The 21,289-nt window shown below is 36.1% G+C and overlaps 3 protein-coding genes and 3 long non-coding RNA genes across 6 annotated transcripts; 4 read left to right on the top strand and 2 right to left on the bottom strand.

Annotated features, from left to right (window-relative positions):
- Window positions 1–24: 24 nt before the first annotated feature.
- Window positions 25–4,254, top strand: LOC110861957. Its single transcript, XM_022111093.2, has 3 exons — window positions 25–324; window positions 848–1,185; window positions 3,748–4,254. Exons 2-3 carry the CDS (start codon window positions 995–997, stop codon window positions 4,121–4,123), a joined length of 567 nt encoding a protein of 188 aa, XP_021966785.1. The 5' UTR covers window positions 25–324; window positions 848–994; the 3' UTR covers window positions 4,124–4,254.
- Window positions 4,255–6,012: 1,758 nt separating this feature from the next.
- LOC118433319 lies at window positions 6,013–9,595 on the top strand. Its single transcript, XM_035845124.1, has 4 exons — window positions 6,013–6,333; window positions 6,978–7,121; window positions 7,396–7,985; window positions 8,395–9,595. The coding sequence occupies exons 1-4, from the start codon at window positions 6,210–6,212 to the stop codon at window positions 8,623–8,625; spliced, it is 1,089 nt and encodes a 362-aa protein (XP_035701017.1). The 5' UTR covers window positions 6,013–6,209; the 3' UTR covers window positions 8,626–9,595.
- Window positions 9,596–10,204: 609 nt separating this feature from the next.
- On the top strand, window positions 10,205–10,716 carry LOC110861967. The gene is made up of 3 exons (XR_004833317.1): window positions 10,205–10,329; window positions 10,415–10,490; window positions 10,576–10,716. It is a non-coding gene; the product is annotated as an uncharacterized LOC110861967 (long non-coding RNA).
- Window positions 10,298–10,724, bottom strand: LOC118433320. Its single transcript, XR_004833318.1, has 2 exons — window positions 10,601–10,724; window positions 10,298–10,521 (listed from the first exon to the last, which is right to left on the bottom strand). It is a non-coding gene; the product is annotated as an uncharacterized LOC118433320 (long non-coding RNA).
- A 666-nt stretch (window positions 10,725–11,390) lies between these two features.
- LOC118433310 lies at window positions 11,391–13,130 on the top strand. The gene is made up of 2 exons (XR_004833310.1): window positions 11,391–12,239; window positions 12,330–13,130. It is a non-coding gene; the product is annotated as an uncharacterized LOC118433310 (long non-coding RNA).
- A 2,074-nt stretch (window positions 13,131–15,204) lies between these two features.
- Window positions 15,205–17,964, bottom strand: LOC110861962. The gene is made up of 6 exons (XM_022111097.2): window positions 17,500–17,964; window positions 17,319–17,419; window positions 17,149–17,205; window positions 16,889–17,059; window positions 15,988–16,365; window positions 15,205–15,662 (listed from the first exon to the last, which is right to left on the bottom strand). Exons 1-6 carry the CDS (start codon window positions 17,732–17,734, stop codon window positions 15,513–15,515), a joined length of 1,092 nt encoding a protein of 363 aa, XP_021966789.1. The 5' UTR covers window positions 17,735–17,964; the 3' UTR covers window positions 15,205–15,512.
- Between the last annotated feature and the right edge of the window lie 3,325 nt (window positions 17,965–21,289).

The following is a 21,289-nucleotide window of genomic DNA, read 5'->3' as shown; positions in this document are numbered from 1 at the left end:
GTTTTTCACTGCCAAGAACCGAGTATACAAAAAACTATTATTGGATTAAAGTTCAATTATTTTTGTATTAAATTATATACAAGTTAAAACATACAACTAAATATGTTATATATGTAGGTAGAATTTCGTGCTCTACAAGTTCGTCATCCAGAATTTTAAAATAAATTTCCAGAACAACGAAATTATTAAAAATGTGTTAATTTTGACGATTTTTTTAGGGTCATCGAATTCTAAGTTGACACAATAAATACATAAATATATATGTATTTAACCATGATTTAACCTGTGCATACATAGATATGTACCTTAACACCTTCATTGACGGTAATAAATAATATCCCAATAATTTCGATATTATTTTCCGTATCGACAATGCATTGATAACAGCGCACCTTTCCAATTAAACTCATGTCGTGATATGGCTCAGGTGCAATGAGTTTTGGGCTAACATAATTTCGCAATATCTTTTAAGTTTATGGAATTGTAGTACAATGTTCCTTGAACAAGGAGGCAAAACCACGCACTTAGAAATTCAGTCTTAAAATAATACCAAGCAGTATTCATACATATGTACATGTACATATAGCAAAATGGTATTGATAAGTAATACCTTGTAGTAATACATATATAGCTCTGTAGTAAAGTTTTACGGATGTCAAATTTGCATGGGCCCGTATAAGTAAGGCCAAGCTGTAGCACCTGGGCACTTATTTTTTCTAATGGGAAGATTTCTCACTCGAAGCCTTATCTCGAACACTGGTTGCTCATTGCATAATTTTTCATACATAGATAATCAAATGTTTAACATGCTCGTCTGTAATTACATAAATATATAACTTATTTTCAGATAAGTTGATTTGTGAAAACCCAGTGGGATGAATTTGGAGGATGTACAACCACCACTTGAACATGATATAAAATACTGATCACAAACACACCAGTGAACACAGAACACCCAAATTTTGATCAAAGCGGCTATAATTTTCATAAAATCATGGACAAAACAATTTTCACGTTATTCCTCTTCGTCGCCACGTGCGCAGGATTCCTCCAAGAGCTGACCCTTTACCACGGACCTGACTGTACCGCGGCTGAGATGACTTTTCGAACCAAGGAGTCAAACTTATCAACTTGGGAATGGCAACACTTTCTTCCAGCCGTGCAGTCATACAGGGCTCATGGGTGGTATGTATTCACTTCGTATTATGTAATTACATATGTACCCTGTTAAAAATGTGGTAGTATATGTATATCCCGTACTGGTATTGATTTAGTAATAGCTTCCTACCGGATTGGTAGTAGTTTGTTTCTGAGTAGTAAATTTTTCATTCACATAATATTACATAAAAGGTAATGCCTGTTATTACCAGTGTTGGTAGAGCCATACCTGTACTCTGTTCAGTAATGATTTAGCACCAATGTGTAAGACCAAGCGATATATGACTCTACCAAAGTGGTATTGGTACGAAATAACGTGCAGTAATGGTTCGGCAGTATAGTCAGTGTTTCGCTTTTGCCGGGTAAAATCGTTTTTTGTTGGCCAGTGGTCAAAAGTGGTCAAAAGTGGCCGAAAGTGGCCAAAATGGTAGAAAATGGTCAAAAGTGGTCAAAAGTATTCTATTGGCTAATGGTCTGCGCGGCGGGTTTAAACAGACTCTCGGCCGGTATTATTTATTCTTTGCACAAAAAATAACCATAGTTCTTACAAAGTAATTAAAATAGTCTGTAATAATTGAGGGTGTGAATCGAATAACGACTTGTCAACAAACTCCAACATTTTATTCTGAACATTGGTAATAATATCACCTTGGATATGATACAAAAACCTACTTCAAGCAACTTTGTGGAGCCTTTTAAGATGGCATTAATGCCATCTTGGTAGTCAATGGCAACACATTTGGGTGGAAAAGACCCCCACCGGCCAACCACTTGACCGATCATGCCCATCTCCGAACTCATCCTTACTTTTTACCCGAAGATGAAGTATGCAAAATTTCAAGTCGATAGCTTTTGTTTAAAGAGAGTTATCGTGCCTACAGACGGACGGACAGACAGACATCTTGACAGATCTATAAGGCCATCTTAAAAGGCCTAAAACGGTACCCAGGTCTTAAATTTTTAGCCTGAGTCAGGGCTTATGGAACCGTCATGTCCGTCCGTCCATCCGTCTGTCCGGCACGATAGAGCCAAAACGGCTGAACCCATTGACTTGAAATTTTTACCAATGCATATTGGACAAACGAGTTCGAAGATGGGCGAAATCGGTCAAGTGGTTGACCGGTGGGGGTCATCGGAGTAGGTGGGGTGTTTGCACCAAAATGTCAAAATTGTCGCAGAAAGCTGAAATTTGGTACAGAGGTTGATAATGGTTTCTAATGAAAGAATATAAAGTAAAATTTCAAAAATTTTCATCTGGAGGGACCCTTGGGCGTTACCCATACCGATTTTTAAAACATCCAATCGAACTGAAAATTGGTGTGGGGTTTGCTAATGGAAGAGTATAAATTGAAATTAAACACATTTTCATCTGGACAGACCCTATGAGGTGACCCAAACTAATTTTTCAAAATCAAATCGAGCTGAAATTTAGTAGAGAAGTTTATAATGGCTCCTAATGGGACAATATGAAATTCATATTATGAATTCAAATAGGAACAATTTTCATCTGGAGGGGCCGTATTGGTGACGAGAGACCCATACAGATTTTTTAAATTGAAATTTGCTACACAGGCTCCTAATTGTTACTATTCGAATAGTATGAATTTAAATTTTAAAATTGTTTTACATTCATAAATGCATGTAAAACAATTTAAAAAATCTGTATGGGTCTCTCGTCACCAATACGGCCCCTCCAGATGAAAATTGTTCCTATTTGAATTCATAATATGAATTTCATATTGTCCCATTAGGAGCCATTATAAACTTCTCTACTAAATTTCAGCTCGATTTGATTTTGAAAAATTAGTTTGGGTCACCTCATAGGGTCTGTCCAGATGAAAATGTGTTTAATTTCAATTTATACTCTTCCATTAGCAAACCCCACACCAATTTTCAGTTCGATTGGATGTTTTAAAAATCGGTATGGGTAACGCCCAAGGGTCCCTCCAGATGAAAATTTTTGAAATTTTACTTTATATTCTTTCATTAGAAACCATTATCAACCTCTGTACCAAATTTCAGCTTTCTGCGACAATTTTGACATTTTGGTGCAAACACCCCACCTACTCCGATGACCCCCACCGGTCAACCACTTGACCGATTTCGCCCATCTTCGAACTCGTTTGTCCAATATGCATTGGTAAAAATTTCAAGTCAATGGGTTCAGCCGTTTTGGCTCTATCGTGCCGGACAGACGGATGGACGGACGGACATGACGGTTCCATAAGCCCTGACTCAGGCTAAAAATTTAAGACCTGGGTACCGTTTTAGGCCTTTTAAGATGGCCTTATAGATCTGTCAAGATGTCTGTCTGTCCGTCCGTCTGTAGGCACGATAACTCTCTTTAAACAAAAGCTATCGACTTGAAATTTTGCATACTTCATCTTCGGGTAAAAAGTAAGGATGAGTTCGGAGATGGGCATGATCGGTCAAGTGGTTGGCCGGTGGGGGTCTTTTCCACCCAAATGTGTTGCCATTGACTACCAAGATGGCATTAATGCCATCTTAAAAGGCTCCACAAAGTTGCTTGAAGTAGGTTTTTGTATCATATCCAAGGTGATATTATTACCAATGTATTTTTACTCGCAGGTGGTTTTTCTACAGCATGACTGGTTTTGATTTACCCTACGTGGAAAACTCTGGCTACAGAGTGACGCCAACTTGCATAAATTCTACGGTACCACAGAAGACAAACTCGCTTAGATATGCCGGACCAGCGGAAACTGACACGCCAGCCCTGGTCGCGTACGACGGAAGAAATACGGAGCGGACAGAATTAATCTTTACGACAGACCTCGCTCACAATTTTGGATTTCTGGCGGATTACGCGATCGCAACTGGGAACTCAAATTGGACATTGTACTATTATGCAGACTTCTCCGGAAATTTTACCTGCCTCTCTGGACGCGATGGACCTGTAGGTTCGGAAATAGCGTTCCGGTCGGCTATCAAAGGATGCAACTAAGAATATATACGATGTTGTCTCGTAATATTACCGTTACGTAATTCTATGTATCTTTTGCGCTGAGAACTTTCTTTTACGAAGTGATTAATAAGAATGCTTATCAATAAACAAATAAATAATTGCCATTTACATACAAGGGCTAATAATAGTCATTTACATATTCAGTAAAGACAAATACATATATTGACAAAGAGGAAAATTTACTTTGGATTTAGTAGAGTTGACTTAGATAATTTGTAATTGAGATTGCATTTACTTTTAGAAAGGGTAACATCATTTTTAAGAGTGTATAACATACGATACATTCATTTGTATTGTGCAATTCGTAGCTGTAAATATAGTTATACACTTAAAAATCTGGTGTTAATCGTCACCGAACATTACCGTGCCGTGATAATGCTTCTCACCTAATTGTGGCGAAATTGCCATGAAAATTGGTCACCATGCGGGCACGATTTATCATCAAGTGGTGAAAAATATTAACCATTTGGTGAAGTCATATCAATATCTTTTGGTGACGATTAACACCGGGGTATTAAGAGTGTATGAATTATACGTATGTATCTCCTATGAATTTCATGCACTCTCTGCATCCAATTTACATACTCAAAATTAGTCAAAATATTCAATTTTGTTTACATAGCTTTTATATCATATCATTTAAAATTACACGAAGAGGTAATTCTTGCCTTTAGCCGTTCTTGACGTTTGAAATTTCAAACATTGTGTGCCTTATTTAAAAATTATACATATTTACAACTTTTACCGTTATTTTTCAAACACTTAAAGGAAAAATAGGGAGAAACTTTCCTAACACAGGGTAGAGGCTCGTGTAAATAAATAATTTGAGGTTTATCGATTTCAACCACATCAATTTTTCACATGGCTTATCATTCAAATTGCAAAAATACAGATACCTATGTATATACTGTGGTTAATATCAAACTAAAATAAATAAGGCTGGTTTGCAGTAAGTATGTAGCTTTCTCCTCTGGTTAAATGTTATTAAAAAACGTCCCCGTTAGCATTTTTGTCGGGCTCCTTTGCATTACCCAAGTTTCGATTTATTAAAACTTCGGTAAACTATAATTGATATTGCAAATATATGTATGTATGTACTTATGGTTGTATGTATGTGTAAGGAATTGATACAACAACATTCTAATGGGTTCCATTAGATGTTTTATCCAAAAATAAAAACTGCATATTTAGTGCAGGAACAAAGACACTATACATGCATATAAATATGTGTGCATTGTTAAAATCTCGTAGTCATGTGTACATACTCCATATGGTATTGATTTGATGACAACTTTCTACCATAATTGGTAAAAGTTTGCTACAAAGTAGTAAATTTTTCATTACAGCAACATTATGTACTCTGATCAGTAGTGATTTATTACCAAATTGTATGTGTATGTGTTTAATGACAAATGTTCAACATGCATGTACACGTTCGCAATTTTTCAATATGTATACATATAAGTATTTACATAAATATGCATGCCACAAATGGTTGATATTCTTTGGCATGAATTTCCAACCGACATGACAAGCACAACGTATAATTGTCCTCACATTTATGTATCACTCTAAAATAGATAAAAGTTCAGGCGTAAGCTTTTTCAAGTTGATTTGATGTAGATACCTAAACATGCAAAACATATATTTGAAATTGGTAATATGTACGTCGATTATCTTTCCAAAAGTTGCTGAATGCTCTTTTGTGTGGCATACTTTCATTGGTATGTACGTATTTTTCTTAATTTTTATGCGCATGTACCGATGTACATCACAGAGTTTGCATGTCTCTGTTCAAGAATAATGCATATATATATATGTCTGAGTCGAGCAATTTCTCCATACAGGGATGCTTTAGTATTGCGAAAATGTCATAGAACAAGTTCCCAAGGAGAAAGTAAGTACGATTGAGTCAACCAGTTCTCCAGCTGGCTTTCTTTTGCTTAGGTTGACTCAGATTTTCAACCGCTTTCACTTTTAGATAAATATTGTCCACCACATACTTGTTCACAACTTGATGTTGAAATTGAGAAATTTGTATTGACTTGTGTATAATGGAAGAAGCATGTCAGTGAAAAGTTGTCTGCAAGGGGTCAATTTTGACCGGAACGTGCTAATTTATCAAGCAGGAGAGAACATTACAGGGAATCTCGTGTTCAACGGGGGACCCAAGGGGAACAAGTTGTATGGTAATTGAGCCGTTTTTAATTAATTATTACGTATTGTGTCTATGCATGCAAATATTTACATAGACATGTCGCAATATATGTATGTACACTCTAAATAAAAATGAGTAAAATTTACCCAAGGTTGGGTAAAAAAGAGGATGACACAACTAGAAGGTAAAATTTGCCCAATTTTGGGTAAATTTTACCTTTTAGTTGTGTCATCCTCTTTTTTGCCCAACCTTAAGTAAATTTTACTCATTTTTATTTAGAGTGTACATATCGGTAGCTTAAGTCGACTTTCCCAGTTTTAATTCTGCCCACTTTCTCCAACTTTTCAACCTTTTAGACTAGTAGTTTGTCCATATATTTTTTTCCTGTCACTAAAAAAATGTTTATTGTATTTTCCTTAATTAACACAGGGCTTAATATTTATCGCATTGTGGAAAATCCAAGTTTTTAGTTTGTATGTAAGATAAGTACTTAATTCTTTATTAAAATCAGAATGAGATTTGAGTACATATACGAAGCTTCTAAAAACCAAGCTTATTGCATATGTACATACTTATTTTTTTTGCTGGTAATTATCATTTAAGAGTCTTCATCTAGATAGTCTGAATATGTAGCGTTAGTTATGTACATACTTTGCTACATCTGTACATTTTCAGACGTGAAGCTCACCTTAATTCGTCGCACGGATTACGTCTTTTACACGGAACAAGTCAAAAAAGGAAAAGCGACGAGTTTAAATCATCACTTGGATAAGACAAACACCTCCCCGTGTGGATCATGGAGTCTGCAAAAGAGTCCAGGTTTACACTCTTAAAAAAATAATGTTACCCTTTCGAAAAATTAACATAGGCTGAATTTTAAATTAAGTAAACTAAATCCAAGATAGATAAACTTTACTCTTTATCAAGTTAACAAATACATACTTTGGATTTTGTACATATTTATATCTAGTTTACTTAACATATTGTATTTACTTTTCGAAAAGGTAACATTATTTTTAAGTGTGTACATAATAAAGAAAACTTTTTTTCATAAACTCGACAAAATTTTTAAAAAAATCCCATTTTTTTACAGCCGAGGGAACCCCCCTCGCAGCCGAGATTCCCACCAAGATCCCCTTCTCTCTCCCTCTTTCCCTCGACTTATGGTCATCATTCGTCGTGCTGAACGCATTTTCCTGGTACGGTCTCATGCTCACGGCCCGCTCCCAGTCGCAGTACGGGCGCAAGGAGATGTTCATCCTTAAACGGGACATCGTCATAATTGGCAACGTGCCCAAAGAGAAAGCCCAGTTTACCGAACAGATCAGGAAAACGACCACTTTTACGACCCCATCGAAGGACGAGATCAAAATGCGGGTTTCCCTCAAAAGCGGGTGTGCCGTCCCGGGAGACAAGTTTCCATTTCGGGTCGAAGTATGGAACGGAAAGTCGTTGGCGTTAGTGGTGAAAGCCACGTTGCAGCAGAATGTCGGTTACAAATTTATGTCTCGTCGGAGACGGTACATGCGGCCGAGTGAGGTGAATATTGTGTGGCAGGGAGAAAGTGGGTCTTTTTCGGAGGGAAAGTCGGAGTGGAGGGGGACGGTTGAGATACCTTATGTAGCACCGACGGGGCTGGGGAGGGAGGGGTGTCCAAATTTCACGGTGAATTATATGCTGCAGGTATATTTGTAGTCAAATTTATAGACTTCTAAATTATCATGAATATGTATTTACTTTATACATACTATCGTTCAGCCAATATTAATTGTCTCAATTCCTTGGAAATTTTTCTGAGAGATTATTTGATTTTTGGAAAAGAATGTCAATTTTCTGCCAGGAAACCTTTCAGATTTTTTCAGACTATTAATATCGGATGAACAGTAGGATTAGAATTGTGCTTATTTATGCAAAATGATCTGTAGTATGTATGTACATATATTTAGAATTTTCCAACATGTTTATGTACATTATCATGAATTTGTACTCTATACTTAATAACTAAATAGGAATGGAATAGTTGCATTTTGATGCAAGACATCAAAAAGGCGATGGCATTTACATATATAAATTTAGATTTTAATTGTTACAGTTCGTGATCCCACGGTTTGCCAAGATCGAGACGGAGCTCCACATCGGGACGGCGACGCGAGATGAGGCCGCATCTGCAGAATTGGGCAGCGACGACATTTCTTTGGCGTACGGATTGGAAGTGACGAGATCGCTCAGCTCGTCTCAATACTCGTTGGACTGGGACGCCCTGTCCTTGGCCAGCGAGGACAGTGGGTGCTGGACAATGATGGAGGATGAAGAAGGGGACTAGTTAACCTACAATCTGTATTTTCTATCAGTGGCCGCGGAAGCTGTGGAGACGTGTGGAAACATTAACATTGCATTTAGGACAGGCTTCATAAATATAAGTAACATGAGCCAGATCATGTGGACATGGAATAACTTTGGGGCATTGTCTCTGGGTCCCCACGCTTCCGCAGGCCACTGCATTGCTATGTACCTCTTAAAATTCCGACCTTAATATGAATTGTAACCGTTACACTTATCGTTAATTATATAAGTCATGAAAATAATTCTTGCAATATGAACAAATTTTCATGCATACTAAATCAAATATTATAAATGTCAATTGCATATGAAAAATTGTTCCTGTTAAGTATAGCCATCTAGTATTTCAAAAACGTGTTTCATGAAATCTTTAAGCTTTCTTATTCCTCTTACTAACAAAAACTATATGTAATTGAAAAATTATTCAACGAACTTATGTATCAATGTTCACACCAACTCTAATAATAAATAAGGCACGCTTATTCGAATTATACAAGCAATATGGAAAAGCACGACGGATCTACATTTGTAAGTGACACGGAAATAACCAAGTGTTCTATTTCTGCTCACATTGATAAAAACTACATACTTGTGATTGCACCCATTAATCTCATTAAATCTGGACAGATTAATACATCTGTACATTATTACGCATAGCTTACATACGTCTCGCCATATATAAATATGAATTACCTATGCACATGAAAAACATAAATAAATATAAATATACATATAAATGCACACTTGTTTAAATAAATGTCTTTGAATGCATGCAAATGTAATATATATGAGTACGAGTGTTTATATGTATACCATTCCAACGAAAATTTCAGCACTTTGTGCTACCAATATTACCTGCATGAAATTATTTATAAAACATTCCAATGTACTAAAATGAATCGATGAAAGGAGGAAAATTCCAAATAAATGAAACCCTTTGTCTGCCAAAAGCATACAGGATTTTGTCCATCAAGTCGGGTTCCCACGAATTGGGCCGATTTTACATTGTATAATTGAGATTCCAAAAAGGAAGCTAAGGACCGTACACAAAGTATGAGTCCAACATTTGAAATAAATTTTCGACACATTTTTATCCCTATTTCTCCCACGTTATGACAGATAGGAGATAGAAATACGTATGCCTTTGATGGTTGTCCTCTTCAAATTTATCCCTCACATCCTTTATGCACGCCCCGAAGCATATGCTGGACATATTTTAGTACAAGCTGGAGCCAGCCACCTCTTTCTGCATCCATTTTGAAGCCGACATTCGTTCGACGTGTTGCAGCTGTTGAGTGCCCATTAAAATGTGAAATTTTAAATTTACCGAGTTCCATCTTAAATTGGACTCGGTCACCTAATAGCTGTTCACCTTGGCGAATTTGGTAAGTCACAAGGAACTGGTTTATTTAATGCTTTTGTGGAACTCTTTGTGTTATTTTTTGTTAATTCAATGAATCAATTACAAACAAATTTATTTATTTATTTAAATGATATATGGCCTTTATCCCTCATCATGCTGTGTGGTAATTAGTAACGATAATTAATTTCTCGGTGTATAGGTTTTCCAGCCAAGAGGAGAAGAAAGTACGGACTAAAATGGAGGAACGAGGGATTGGAATTCGAATAGCTTTCGTCACCTTGTTGGACTGGGATTCATTTAGGTCATGTGACCTTTGACATAAAGGTACATATTATTTAAAACTTGTTCATTTACATGTTTCGCTCCTGGTCAATTTGTCAGCTCGATAATTACACACGTTTTCTTCCAGATTTATGTACAGTCAGCCAGACTTTGGACTTTATTCTCCATAATAAAAATAATCCAATGGCTCCCAAGGCAAGAATGTATGTAAAAATGTCACCTCTTTTTTCCAAACTTTGTTCCAGAGGAAAATTCCAATTATTAATTTTGATTATAACAAATACACAGAATTCCCATCATCGATGTCAATTACCTTTCCGTCCAAATGCCATTTCTACAGGGGACGACTTCACGACACAAATTTACAGACTTCAGTTAAGATTTATGTACCTCGTGTTCAAGTTTACGTTACATATTGATACATATTTATAGCTTTATTAATTAGTAAGACAAATATGTATGTTGGACAAAATCCTGAACCATATTCTTTTAGACTTGGATAATCATGACACGATAGGCGGTATGGGCAGCGTCATTACGTAAAATTAGATCAATTTTCAAAATTTTTATTAAGTAGATAGGTATCTAGATAGGGTACTTCAATATTTAGATTAATTCACTTATTCATAGACTTGTTATGGGAACCAATTTAACTTTGAGATAATTTTATAACTCATTTTTTATTTTGAGCGAAATTGGTGCACGTTTGCTAAATTGTGAGAAACGTTACACGGTGACAGGATAACTAACTTGCAATTTTGCGTCTAATTAATTCTCCACTTTTTCTGAGGTGCGATTTAATTAACACTTCATTAATTTTCAAGTACACTAACTTCTCATGGACTCTGTACATGGTAGTATTAGCCGGACCACGTAAGAGCAGGACGGAGAGCAGACAAATGTGCAGTAGAAACCGCCTACCGCCCGTAAGAAATACCTGGGAGGCAAGTGGTGCACCACCGCCATCGGCTTCCCATGTATTTCTTACGGGCAGTTAGCGGTTTCTACTGCACATTTGTCTGCTCTCCGTCCTGCTCTTACGTGGTCCGGCTAATACTACCATGTACAGAGTCCATGAGAAGTTAGTGTACTTGAAAATTAATGAAGTGTTAATTAAATCGCACCTCAGAAAAAGTGGAGAATTAATTAGACGCAAAATAATAAATGGTAGTAACTTTCTGTATATGAATTTCTATCCACATAATTTTTAATGGATGCTGTGAGGACAATTTTTGGTATTAGGATTTTTCTAGCATACAAAGTAAGCTTTTCTAAAACTTTCTCTCTGGAGTATGTAAAAAAATATGGGGATCTTTTGTGCATGTAAAGTCGCAAAGATTCTTGACTAACAAGGAAATGAAAGGTCCGATAGTTAGGCAGTATGCGATCCTTTATTCAGTACAATTCTCGCTGGACAGCCCCCAGAATGAGAGAGCAGGCAGGGGTGATACAGTTAGGTTTTCCAAGATTTAAGTAATGGTAATTTTATACCAGATGGAGCACCGGAAATTTATCGATATTTTCTGTAGTTATGTTTTACGTTATTTCGATTTAAACACGAGTATTTGAAGCTCTCCCACTTCTTTGGTATCCTAGTCCACCAATTAGCAGCATTCTTGAATTGGTGAGGTGATTATTTATACAAAATTTGGCCCTCACATATTTAAATAGTTCATATAAATTAACAGTCAAGACGGTCATTAATAAGGTATATTTTATGACTTCTAGTGATCTCCATCCTCCAGGTATCAGAAATACAGTTATCTTTTAGTGGACAATAATGGGATATTGCCCTGTGTTAGGAATGCAGCAGATAACTGGTTATCTGTGCAGATGCTTGTGAGAGCAGATAATTGATTATCTGCTTAAGGTGTACCTAGATAGCGCAAGGGTTACTGCGACCCACTCTGATCCGTCACGCAGCCTACCGATATCAGAGGTTGCACTATAAGGTATGCAATGAGTATGAGAGAGGAGGAGGAGATGTGTACGAGTATTTTTCACTACTGATTTTATTCTCAAAATGTGCTCTTTATATACAGAAATACCAGGAAGTATATTCCCTAAAATTACGGGAATGATGAAATCCGCGATGTGATTTCATGTGCAGATAAGCTAATAATACAAAGTAACACCGTAACCCGGAACAAGGAAATATTAATATGTAATAGTAATTTAAATGTGATTTGCATTGACGTCATTATTCATGATGTTGCATCATCATCTTCATGTGCATTATGCAACATTTAGGTTATCCGTATGATAAATGATTATCTATATATGTACAATGTCGAGCTCACATATTTAAATAGTTCACACAAATTAATAGTAACGATATAATCAAGACGGTCATTAATAAGGTACATATTATGACTTCCAATGATCTCCAGGTATCAAAAGCACAGTTATCTTTTAGGTTATCCGTATGATAGAAAGTTATTACACCAAAGTTTACGACTTAGCTTAACCAATATGATGATTTGAATTTCATTTGGTAGACAATCAAGTAGCTATTTGTAGGTGTATTTAATATCTTAAAAACTGACTATTTCTTGTTAATTACACGATTTCAGTCTAAAAGATTAGAATATAGGATGATCAGTACGTGGTAATGTGTCCATGATATTGAATTTGTTATTTAAAAGAGTGCGATTTCAAGAAGAGTTGCATCTTAGATAGGTTTCATATAGCTTGTATGTCAACAAAGACTGTTTGGTTGTTTCGCCAAGAAGTTGACCTTGTCGTAGTAAATGTAGAAGAGATGACATTAAGCTTAGAATATAGGATAGTTAATGGCACGTGGTAATGTGCCCCTTACACTAAATTAGTTATTCAGTTTAAAAGATTCTTGGTATTAAGACGAGCTATAAATTAGATAGGTTTCAAATAGCTTGTATGTCAACAAAGACTGTCTGGTTGTTTCGCCAGGAAGGTGACCTTGTTGTAGTAAATGTAGAAGAGATACATACGCTTCGAAGACGGTGTTTGGTGTCTTTGATGTAAGTCTAAATAAAACAATTAGGAGTAAATCCAAAAATTAAAGAAATACGTATTTATCACGATATGAAAAGAAAAAAGCTGGTGCGATACTGCTAAAAATGTTGCATGATGAAACGGGAGACAGTGCTGACGATTGGTAAATCAGTATATCGCTGATCAGGCTTCTGCATTCAAGAAATTGCAGATTGTGTGGGTGTACCCATCAAGGAGCTAGTAGTTCCTTCTCGTCATATTTAATCCACACCTCGTGACCGTAACTTCTGTATGTATGATGACGCTTTCTCTTCTGCTAATTGTTTTTCCGACATTACTTCCAATACCGTCTTGGCATCATCGTCATGCCCATGGGGCAATTTTGAAGGAAACTGTCACTCAATTGGTCCAATTCCGAAAAGGATACATTCACTGATAAATTTGGTGCCATGGTAAGAGCACACGTGTTATGCGTTGGTGGCTGTCCAAGGCGGCGATGTGCATAATTGAATCGTATAAAAATATAAAATTGTCGTTCTAAATACAAGAACTTAGGGAAATATGACAAGTAGTTAATGTGAATAATTCCAGGTTGATAAAGAGCTTGATTCGGTAAAACTCGTTTATAGCTCGACACATTTGAACGTCAAATAAATGTTGATTGATGTTCATTAAGCATTACTGCATTATCATAGTATACATATATAATTCTATTCAGAAAGTTTCGGTTGGTTAAACTGTATGAGAATGTTAAAGGAGCATTAAGAAATCAGTATAACAAGCATTGAGTAGAAAATAGGAGTGGGTGAGCCGGTAGCTATAATTTTTCTATTGATTTTTATAAGTTAAATGAAAAAAGATCCTTAATTGATCAATAACCAAGTGTAATGCGTTACTGACGTTTTAAAAGAAAATATTTTGCAATAATTCATCAAATTCTCGTTGAAGTTGATATTAATTTATTTTTTAATTCAAAAATATTCTTTGTGGGTAAAAATTTAAAAAGTTAACATATGTAGGTAGGTACTTTAAGACAATAATGAAGTTGTAATATATCATACACTTCGTAGCTGACATGTAATATAGTTAGTTTGTACAGGAAGAGTTTGATATATTGGTAAATATATATCATATTTGTGATATGATGATTTGTGAATGATAACTTTTATCAAAGATTTTATTCCAGAATATTTGATTTATATGTAGTTAATGTTACTTTAAATTAACATTTTTGCTGATTGCAAGGTTTCCAAAAGTATATTTTTAACGAAATTCGTTGATGAATAAATTTTAATGAGTGATTTAAATGTAATTCTAATTATTTGCCAAATCTCAATATTAATACGTTTGCTATTAATTTAAATATATATTTTTTAATATGTGTTGTATTTTTAATATTTATGTAATTCTCAAGTTTTAATTTAAAATTGTAATAAAAGCGGATATTTGCAATTTCTTGTGTCGAAGTGTAAAAAATTCATTAAAAATGGAATTGTCATGTTTTATAAGTATTTACTTATGTATAATTATTTTGTTCACACAGATTTTAAAATAAAATGGCATGCAATTGTACAACAACGCATCCTTTACAATTTTACACTTAAAAATACTATTACATTTTCATATCAAATACATTTTCATTAAGTTGTTAGGTGTAGAATTACGAGTGCATTTATCTATTTTTCAAACGGGTAATATTATTTTTAAGCGTGATATACCTACATGTTTTTAATTTTTTGTCGCAAATTAAATTTCCCTTCTTACATGTATTCAATATCGATTTTGAAGCCTGGTCATCGCGATGACGTATTTTACGAACGTTCCCCTATTTATTATATGTACACGGGTTAAAGTTTATGCATTTACATACCGCTCGTAATTAATACATAATACCTGGTAAATTGTGGTGAATCTTGTGGGTAAGAAACGAAAAGACAATGAAAATATTTTGCACCTCTTTATTCGGTTTCACTAAAAAATATTCAAATTCGTTAAATAGTTGTTAATTGTAGCAGCACAAAACTCAACATGTATTTACTCTTATATATTACCTTCGCTCAAAAGTTCTTAAAGAAGTTCGCACCAAATTTAATCTTTTGTTTGTACTGCGTAACTTTTAGAAAAAATTCATCAGATTACATTCATATCGATTAATCAGTTGTAATTATTTGACTTTATTTAACTTATTTAATTTGCAAGTATTGGAAATTTGAAAGTATAAATAAATTATTAGTACTGGGGCTGCACCATATTTACAATTGCCAATAAATCTTAATCATCCCAGTAATCGGTTCGCGACACGTCGCACAACGCGTCATCTGCTGTATACAGTTTCCACAAAAGGGGTGTCCACACATCAAAACGAAATCCACATCTTGTCCGACACAAATTGAGCATAAAATCTGCACACAAAAAAAAATCATGGATAAAGTTGAACCCAAAATTATTAATTGCACATACACACTTAGAAATCCAGAAGCCAATACCAAGCGGTTGTAATCATGTACATATGTACATATGACGCTACCAAAGCGGTATTGATAAGTAAATACGATGTAGTAATAGCCAGGTATTACAATTTTACCGTTTCGATAACAAATGTTTCAGGACAGGTATAATTTTAATACCAAGCGGTAGCAACTTTAATACCGATAAATCAATACCTGCCTGAGTATACCAAATTTCTAAGTGTGTACATTTGTATTCATCACAAATCTACTTTGTCACCTTTTTATCTCGAGCGAAATAAACTTCTTTAAACCCCTTCAATTTCCTCCAGTCCGTTTTTAATTGGTTAATTAAAGTCGTGAATTTATTCGACTCGATGAAACCTTCGGCGCAGAATAGTTTCAAATCTTTGCCATGCTGCGAAAGCTTTTTGATCTTCTTTTTAGCTTCGTCCCACTCGTTGAGGATCGTGGGGACGAGATTTTCTCTGCTTTGGAAGGTTTGGATTGCTCGGGACATCCATTCTCGGAGGAGGGGACCTTCTACCTCGATCCTTTCCAGGGCGGATAACGCACGTTGGTGAGAGGTCAGGAGGTTGGTGACTTTGTTGAGAAGGGTGATCTCCCGTTGTACGAGGTGTTCGAAAGATTGGAGACCCTGGGAAAAATCAGTAAGTGGAATTATGTAAATATATACATACATAAGTGAATGGTCAATTTTTCAATAAATTTTGTTTTGGGGTATTCATGTCATTACGATTTCGCATGTTCCCATGGAAAAAATAAAATTGCTAATTAAATGATAGCCTTGGAGATGGGCAAGTTCGCAAATGAATTTTAAAGCATTTTTTTGCTAACTTGCGAACTTTTTTAGCCAACAATGCGACTCGTAATGTAATGAGTACCCCCAATGTGTATATATTTCCATGGGTATGAAAACCGTGGAAATATACTTATACATATTTAATATTTACGAATAACGTAAAATTATGAATTTCTGAGCATTTTTTCATGAAATTGTTACTTAAATTGAGTCCTCTTATTTTAAATCGAGCAAAACTCTAGAAATGAATTTAAAAATTTCTGCATTTTTTTTAGTTTTGTCGTATTTTTTTGTATATAGTAATATTTTCCTGAATGCCGTAAAATATTTGAATGAATAAATCAAATTATTTCCTTACTATTGTGGTCAAGTTCTGAGCCTTAATGATCGAAAGTTTATTTTTTATCTTGCTCAAACGCCTCGAATTTTTCTGCAAGACGGCGACATCCGGGGGGGTCCTTATTTGTGCAACTTTTTCTTCCAAGACGGCAATATGCTTTGGACAAAGACCTTTTATCTCGTAATTTTCCTAAATTATGAAATATTTCATTTGAAATATTTAAGAAACCTACTTAATTTTATAATCATTTAAATTTTATTTTTTTAGTGCACACTTACTCCGTCCACGGAACGATCTTGAACGCTTTGCTGACTGGTACTGGCACCAAGATCTCCCTAAACAGTGAAAAAATCCACAATATGTAGTTAATTATTTGCGATGTTACATACCTAATTCAGTAAATATGTGTACATTTAACTCTCAGGATTAATTAAAATATTTAAATTACCGAAGTTTCTCCCTCTGGTCGTCCCGTATTATTTGTCTCGTTGTACTGCTCCTGCATCCTAGCAGCCCATCGAGCTCGAAGCGCATCATCATCTAACCTCCCTGATTTACATAATATGCATTCAATTATTATTCTAAATCTTTAGAAAACAAAATGTGGAAACTTTCTCTAATTGAATTACCATCGTTTCCAGAACTGGTGAGGGGAAGTACTGCTCCTTCTTCTGACGCCATGGTACTGCCCAGCGGACATCCGTCCCGAATCCCTAAACGTTCCGCTTTCTCGTTCAGCTCGGCCAGGCGCTTGAGCCGCGCGGCATTCCTGGTCGCCGTGGAGGCCGCCTTGTATCGAGATTGGTGGCGTTGGACGGCAGCAAGTCGGCCTTCTTCGCTTCCTTGTGAATCGGTGGGGTACATTTTATTGTAGGAAATATTCTCGTGTCGAATTAGTTGAATGGTTTGGAATATGTGGCTGGAATGGAGGAAAAGAATGGATAAAATTCATAAATTTTCCAGTAAAATCTGGTTAACTTTAAGTGACACGTTTTTATCTACAAGAATGAAATCATAGGTCTGATTGGACAAGCTTGACAAGCTTCTGGCTAAATGATCCAATCGAATTTAGCCTTCCTGGTAAAAATACTTTCCTTCCGAAGTTAATGGTTCTACGTTAAAGTTTAGAGGATCAAATCGCCTACAGGGTCAACCTTTCAAAAAAAGTTGTGAAGTATATATGTATTTATATACATACATGGTTATATGTAAGCGCTGGTCAAGTTAGTGCCATTAAGGCATCTTATGCATGTAAAGGACCAGACGTGAAGGGTGTGATGGGAATTTTGAGTCAAAATTTCTGGCCCCATAAATTCATATGTGCTGTACATGTACTACATATCATTTATAAATAGATTCCGGATTAACCCTAACTCCCATGTTGGTCACATGCATTATGTACGCCTCAAAAAGTTTAGGTATGTACGTATGTAAATATGTGTAAGTCTACCTAGTCGTATACACTCAAGTGTCAATGACATATAGCTTTATTACTTTTGTAGTTCTCAACTTAGCAATTTTTGACTAATTTTACTGAAAAGCCAGATAAATTTCAATTCAAAAACAATTTTTAGTCTTAAAAATTTCCTCCTCCTGCGTCAATGCTACGCTAAATTTTTGCGACCACACTAACACGACCACTCCTCGATGGAATTACGCACCGATTCCAGGGACATTTTGTGGCATTCCGGGGTCAGAAATTTTTTCCAAGCCTCCGCACTTCTACGGCGCTTAGAACACACCTTTGTCCCTAACTTTGACCATTTTTCATATTCCGGTGATTCAAATCCAGAAAGGATGATGACCATTTCTGATTGGGGATAAAGACCGGAATTTGTTTTTTTTAGCTACGCTTGGGTCATTTTTTGCACTATAAATTCGTGCTGAGTCCTGCTGAGAGGTCCCATCGATTCCATTGAATTGGATCTCACTTAGGGGATGTACCACGGACTCAAAAAAATTTATTCAGAAATTTGATTCCCCCACCTCCCCCCAATTTTCAGCAAAATGTAGAGAAATTACCCCAATTATCTCCCATCTGCAAAAATCATCAAAAAACCTGGATAATGTGACTTTCTGACCTTTTGTCTATATCGGGGGATGTCTCTGACCGATTTTGCGTAGATTAGGACAACTCGCTTGTTAAAAGATTTTTTCGATGTGAAAATCTCCTCATTTGTAAAAATAATCCTGCTCACTTATTTTGGAGCGTACCGCTTGAAGTGACTGCTGCATTTCTTTAATCTAGCTTTCCTTTGGGGTTCGATCAGGCTGTGGCAAGTACCACATTTAAAAGTCCTAAGTCTAAGGTTCAATTTGAGCACTCATTGAATAATTTGCATCGACACTGTCAGCAGTGAGCCCGGTTTCCGTTGGAATTTCGTGAATTTCTACGGATTCCAGGCTTGAGAGGCTTAACGATGGGTGTGGTCCTTGTTGGTTTTCAAAAAATTCTTCTTCGACTGTTCTTTGTCGATACGGTCCCCATGAACCTTTTTATAGTCCGTTGGGCTAAATTAAAGTATACCTTTGACTTTTTCAGCACATGTCAAATTCACTATTTTTCTTGGATTTTTTTTTTTGTGAAAAACTATTGCCGCCTGCTTCTCTTCAATTTCCTATATATTTATCCAGATGTTCAAAAATTACAAAGTCCATAGTGAATCATAATGTAAATCGCATGGCGAATCTAATGCACTTATCAGATTTTAATTCTGTGGCGTAGTTTTTTAGCAATCAGCTATTGACACTTGAGTGTATACGACTAGGTACAGTAGACTCCATATATCTGCATACCCTATGCATGTGCTATGCTCTGTTGCATATAAAATCTCAACCGATTATCCAAATTTGAAACAACTAGTATCAAATTGCAGGTAATTTAATGGGGACTTGAATTTTTTCTAACTAATGCCCATAACTCGTGTTAGTTGTGGAACACATACTGAAATATAAGATGACAAAATTTCGGCGCGCAAAAGTCTGCGTACCTTTCTGCAATTCGTAAAGTAAACAACGTCCCCTGATTTGTTTGACCAAGGTAAGTTAATAAATACATTTCAGAGATTCATAACAAATATTTTGTCACTCGTTTTACCGTAGGTCATGATGGCGCCACCACGGAGAGAGATTTCCATAGCCATCCGCGATCGGATTATCCAAGATTGGAAAGGTGATGAAAATGGGCGTCTGGGATACAAAAAATTAGGCGAGAAGTACAAATTAGCTAAATCGACGGTCCAGAGGATTGTTACAAATTTCAAACTCACTGGATCAGTGCAAAATAAGAGAAGAAGTGGACGGAAACCAAAGTTGACCCAGAGAGAAGTCCGCCATGTCGTGAAAAAGGTCGTAATATCTCCTTCACTAAGTGCTCCGAAACTTGCAACTGAGGTCGAGGAGATGTTTGGGAAGAAGGTGAGCCACAATACCATCCAGAGAGTACTACACAAGCAAAACCTAAAGTCCCGACCAGCAGTTCGAAAGCCTCTCATCTCAAAGAGAAACGCAACCAAAAGACTTCAATTTGCACGGGACCACATTTCCAAAGGCCAATCATTTTGGGATAGCATTTTATGGAGCGATGAGTCGAAATATAATGTGTTTGGGTCAGATGGACGTCGACGAGTGTGGCGACTACCAAATCAAGCTTTAAATCCCAAGAATCTCAACCCTACCGTAAAGCACGGAGGTGGATCTGTGATGGTATGGGGGTGCATGGCGGCGAATGGGGTTAGAAAAATGGAATTCGTGGACGGAATTATGGACCAGTTCAAATATCAAGGTATACTTGACCGAAATTTGAAGGAATCTGCCAGGCAACTTGGACTTGGGAGAAGATATACATTCCAACAGGACAATGATCCCAAGCATTCTGCGAAGTCCACCATGGAATACTTCAAAAGAAATAAGATTGTCAAATTGGATTGGCCTCCTCAAAGTCCAGATTTGAATCCCATCGAGCATCTTTGGGAACACATCGAAAGAAAAGTCAGAGAAGAGTCATTTTCTGGAATTCCAGGGCTTAAATCGAGGATAGAAAAAGTCTGGAATGAAATTTCTCCCGACGTGACCAGAAATTTAGTGAGCTCCATGACCCGGCGTCTTGAAGCAATTATTAAGGCTAATGGGGGTCCAACTAAATATTAAAATTGTTTAAGCTAAAATGTCTTGCTAAATTTGAATTTTAAATTATTTTTGCTCAAAGGTACGCAGACTTCTGCGCGATTTTTTTTGCATTGTTTGTCTACAGTAATAATTTAATGAGTAATAAATTTTGATGGCAAACACCATTTTCACCGTTTGTTGTCCACTAAATTCTGCACAAATTAATATTACTCGTTCCAAATTCGGATAATCGGTTGAGATTTTGCATGTAGTTGAGCATAGCACATGCATAGGATATGCAGATATATGGAG

This window comes from Folsomia candida, unplaced genomic scaffold, assembly GCF_002217175.1.
Source record: "Folsomia candida strain VU population unplaced genomic scaffold, ASM221717v1 Fcan01_Sc047, whole genome shotgun sequence".
Classification (NCBI taxonomy): domain Eukaryota; kingdom Metazoa; phylum Arthropoda; class Collembola; order Entomobryomorpha; family Isotomidae; genus Folsomia; species Folsomia candida.
The sequence above is the reverse complement of the archived record's forward strand: the minus strand, read 5'-3'. Positions and strand labels throughout refer to the sequence as shown.